Genomic DNA, 5080 nt, shown 5'->3' on the forward strand with positions numbered 1-5080 from the left:
CAGGAGGCCAGTGGAAGTGCCTCAGCGAGGACTAATGGGATGTCAGAGGCAGGTAGGGCTCATTCCTGGGGGGCCCGGGAGCAGCGCTGCTTCATGTGCTGGAGGAGCAGGGCCTCCCTCCAGGAAAGTGAGCCCCCTCCAACACAGAGCGGGACACTTCTACGACCCTCCGTGAACACAGCCTGTGTCTTCCCTCCCTTGTGGGACCGGATGTCAGGGAACACCTCAGTGACACGTTGTAACCACTGCGCCAGACCCACGGGCTGCAGGGTTTGCACTCAAATCCCCCGAAGGAATGAAAAAGAACCAACTGTCATGAAAAGCACATTTCTCTCAAAACCGTTGCTTTAACACTGCATCACCCCTGTACTTTGCATGCTACAGTGAGCACTCACACCCTTCACCCAGATTCACTTTCGGTACCATTTAAAGTAAGTGGCCGACCTGTTGCTGTCAATTCTACCTCACAGTGATACCACTGCACAGAGCGCAACTGCCCCATAGGGTTTCCAAGGCTGGTATCTTTACAGAAACAGACCACCACATCTTTCTCCCATGGAGCAGTTGGTGGGCTCAAACCATTGACCTTTTGGTGAGCAGCTGAGTGCTTAAGCATTGTGCCACCAGGGCTACTTAAATGGACACTTAGCTCTAAATGCCTGAGTATGTATCTCTCAGGGACAAGGCCATGAGCCCACATGGCCACAACTCCATCATGATCACACCCATGGAAATTTGACACTGCTGTTAGGCTCTCGGCTGCTAACCGAAGGGTTGGTAGTTCTGGCCCACCCAGTGGCTCCAGGGGAGAGAAGACCTGGCTCTCTGCTTTCATAATTACAGCCCCAAAAACTCAGTGGGCCAGTTTTACTGTCACACAGGGTTGCTGTGAGTCAAAATTGACTCAACGGCATTTAACGACAGTACACCGTCCACAACAAAATCTCTGTTGTTGTTAGGTGCTGTCCAGCTGGTTCTGGCTCACAGTGACCCCGTGAACAACAGAAGGAAATACTGCCAGGCCCTGTGCCAGCCTCACAATCCTTGCTGTGTTTGAGCCCAGGTTTGCAGCCACTGTGTCCATCCATGAAATTCCTGTAACTGACCCCCAAACAAGCCACCAGTTGTTCTTTGGGAGGAAGATAAGGCAATCTACTTCTGCAAAGATTTACAGCCTTGGAAACCCTATGGGGGTCACTATGAGTCGGAATTGGCTTGATGGCAGTGGGTGGTCCTCAAAACGCCCTTTTCTTTTGTAAGCCAGGACCCAAGCAAGGACCAGGCATTGTGTTTAGCTGTCCAGTCTCCTCGGGCCCTTCTAATCTGCAGCAGGCACTGCCTTGTCCTTCCTGATGTCCACACGTCCACGGGTCTTGTAGAAGGGCCCACCATCGACATCCGTCTCCTTGTTGTTCTCATTAGATCCAGGCTCAACGTTCGGTAAAAATGTTCTGTGTTTCCCACTGAGCCGTGCCACGAAGCACATAACCTAGGATTGGGGAGATGCTGTTTAAGTGGGGTCTGGCAGACCGCTCCAGGTCAATGTGCTTGAAGAGGTGGGAACCTTTTTACAAGGATCAGACTTACAGGCCATTTCCTCCTGTAACCTGCGCAGGGACACTTTGAGACTGTTGGAATACCTGTTTCCCAGCAACCTTTTCCCCGATGGTTTAGTGTCCGCCGGCCACCCCCTGCTAAATCAATTTCTGGCCCTGACATGGTGACTTACTAGCTCTGCTCCTCCTTCTTACACTTCAGCAAAGAGCTCCCCACCCCCTCCCTGAAGCTGGCTATGCATTCTGTGGAAACGCCAAGCCCCTTTGTCAAACAAGGATTCCAAGACGCCACCGTGGCACGTTTAACAAGCGCGCCTCTGAGCGCGGGACCCTGGGCGACTTGCAGGTGGCACACTGTGAAGCGGGCCGTGCCCCACATTGTCATGCATGTGCAGACAGATGTGCACACATGCGCATGCACGCATCTTCAGTATCACTACTCCGCGTGTGGGAGCCCCACCACATGTCTCCTGACTCCCTTTGCCAGGCTCCTGTTGGTTTGCGTACTCGCTATGCCCCTTCCCTGCTCCGAGTGTGGAGTCAGTCATTTCTCTATGGGCTCCTGGTTCCTCTCTGTGGGGGACCGGTCCCACAGAAGCCGGCTCTGTGTGCTGCTGGGGGAGCACTTTTCTCCCTGGGGGTCGTTGCTTCTAGATCCTTTTAGACAACAGAGGTAGGGTTTTAATTAAGTAATTTATTTCTTACTTTTTGTTGTGATTTGGGGGAAGGTTTACCGAGCAAATTGGCCTCCGTTCAGCGATTCCCACCCATTGTTTCGGGACATTCGCTGCAGTGCCCACAACAGGACAGCACTCCTCCTACCTCCTCCCTGGCTTTCCCGCACCCATTCCTCCTTCTCTCCTATCCCTTCCAGCCTTCTGAGCTTTGTCCCTGGGTGAACGCCGCTCTTAGGTGTCTTTTGTTTTTTTAATCACGAATTCGTACTGCACCCTTTCCCCAATGGCTTCAGTGTCCACTGATGGCCCCTGTTCAATCAATTATTGGTTCCTTACAGAACTTGCTGATTGAAATTCCACATTCAGGGGCAGCCTCAGCTATTCTGTACTTGTTTCTCTGCTTCTCCCACAGTGAGAACCCTGGGTCCCAGGCACCCTGCTAGGGACACCCTTGTTCTTACCTACAACCCTGGTCAAACAGCCTCCACTTCACAACATTAATACCAACTAAAGCAAACCAGAAAGTTGGTGGTTCAAACCCACCAGCCACTCCACAGAAGGAAGATGGGGCAATCCACTTCCATAAAGATTTGCCACCTCGGAAGCCCAGGTGGGGGTCACTATGAGTCAGAATCAACTTGATGGCAGTGATATACCAACCAAACCCCAATCACAGCCAGGAAGCCCATTCTGACTCACAGCATCCCTACAGGACAGAGTAGAACTGCCCATAGGGTTCCCAAGGCTGGAATCTTTACGGAAAGAGACTGCTTCATCTTTCTTCTGAGGAGCAGCTAGTGGGTTTGGACCGCTGACCTATTAGCCCAGTAGCTGAACGCTCAAACACTGTGCCACCAGGGCTCCTTCTCCTATAACAGGCCCACGTAAAGCTTTCTTTATTCTTTCAGTTCTTAGAATGGACCCTATCACCTATTAGACATTTTCTTAACTTTGTGTGTACGTGTGGTTTATTGATGGATATTCAGATCCACTTGTCTCTGGACTCAACGTTAAGGTTCGCTTTTTGCCACTCATTTTACATTTTATTTTTTAATGCATCAAGCATTTGTATGGTTCAAAACTCAAAACTCTGTAAGAAAGCATGCTTGAAGACACTTCCCACCCATCACTGGTCCTTCCACAGTTCTGATTCACCCTGCACGTAACATGTTTGGTTTTTGTTTCTCATTTCTTTCTGAAAACATAAGATGCCACATATTCCCAGATCTTACCCCACAGGCAGGATCCTGCATGTGGTTTTCCGTGCAGTCCCTGAAAAGCACGTGTCACCTCATCGAAAGTACTGCATTTTTACTTTCCAGCATCAGTGGAACAAAAGAATGTGTTGATAAAAATGTGCCTGAAGACCATTTATTAACAACAAAAATGGCTCCTTTGAACATGGGTTTTCAGGACTTCTCGGTAGGATGAGAGGCTAGCTAGCCACTCGGAGGTCCCTTGGTGCCCTAGCAGCCGAAATGATGCTCCGAGGGAGGGCATCAGGTGAGACAGTAAGAACGCGTCCTGTCTCAGGAGCGAAATGCCTGTCTTTACTGAGAGTGGCCATGGCATGTTTGTGGCTACAACAATTTTCAGGGGCATGAGGAAGGCCAGGAGCCTTGGGTTGGGGAGGGTGGCTGCGAGAAGAGAAAAGAAGGAATCAACCAACGAAATGGGTCCCACATTCCTTAAGCAAATACAGCACATGGAATGGAGACATGCAGAAAAGCCACACTAGGGGCCAATGTGTCTTTTGATCTGGAAACCTTTTCCTTAGAGAAACCTTCCCATAAAGGGTCCTTTTGAATAGTGCGTGTCTCTAGTGCACTCAAGGTGACACGGTCTTTAAAATCCCAGGTCACAGTTTGTCCAGAAATGCTCTTGTGAGAAACAACATGTCTATCTGGCAAATCTAAGTGAAGATTTTTGCAAAAAGTTAAAAAAAAAAAAAAAATCCCACTTCTGTTGCTGAGAATGTCAGCAGTTAAGCCATGTGAAAGTCAAGTTGAAGGTCAGCAAAGAAGGGGGAGACCTGCAAGGAGATGGATGGACACACTGGCTGCAATGATGGGCTCAAGCATAACAAGGCTTGTGACGCTGATGTGGCACCAGGCGGCATCTCCTTCTGTTGTACACAGGGTCGGTATGAGTCGGAGCCGGCTCGATGGCACCTAACACCAACAACAGGCAGGGTGAGGGAAGGAAAAGTTAACCAGAAATGATTAGCTTTCAGGTCAATGAGAAGAAAACGCGCTATTGTTTCCTCACTCGATCGGGAAGGTTCCATATTTCAGGATGTTCATAGTTACAGATGGAAAGTACGCTGGTGAAGCGGCCTGCATCACTGATACAGTGCTGCAGGTGAACAGGATAGACTGAAAGGAGGTCGTCCATCTCCTCTGACTGCAAAGCTGGAGTAACAAACAGAGCAAAAGTCGTCCCACTCAGGTGTGGGGCTTCTCCTCGGTAATCTTTAAACATTACACGTGAGAACCACGTTGTTGTTGTTAGGTGCCGTTGAGTCGTCTCTGACTCACAGTGACCCTACGTACAGCAGAACGAAACACTGCCTGGTCCTGTGCCAGCTCCATGATCCTTGCTATACCTGAGCCCATCGTTGCAGCCACTGTGTCAATCTATCTTGTTGAGGGCCTTCCTCTTTTTTGCTGACCCTCCACTTTACCAGCATGACATCCTTCTCCAGGGAATGGTCCCTTCTGACAACATGACCAATGTAGGTGAGATGAAGTCTGGCCATTCTCGCTTCCAACAAGCATTCCAGCTGCACTTCTTCCAGGACAGATCTGTTAGTTCTTTTAGCAGTCCATGGTACTTTCAGCATTCTTC

At 49.8% G+C, this 5080-nt stretch overlaps 1 protein-coding gene across 1 annotated transcript in view; it reads right to left on the reverse strand.

The window, feature by feature from the left end:
* The window catches only part of NPEPL1 (aminopeptidase like 1), a 35397-nt gene that overhangs the window by 27410 nt on the left and 2907 nt on the right, over positions 1-5080 (reverse strand). Inside the window, exons 2-3 of the mRNA XM_007951497.2 lie at positions 4502-4644; positions 1337-1489 (exon numbers count right to left, since the gene is read on the reverse strand). Coding sequence (XP_007949688.2) covers positions 1337-1489; positions 4502-4644 — 296 coding nt within the window. The remainder of the gene's footprint in view (positions 1-1336; positions 1490-4501; positions 4645-5080) is intronic.

This window comes from Orycteropus afer, unplaced genomic scaffold, assembly GCF_000298275.1.
Source record: "Orycteropus afer afer isolate SDZICR_OR568_19922 unplaced genomic scaffold, OryAfe1.0 scaffold00295, whole genome shotgun sequence".
Classification (NCBI taxonomy): Eukaryota; Metazoa; Chordata; class Mammalia; order Tubulidentata; family Orycteropodidae; genus Orycteropus; species Orycteropus afer.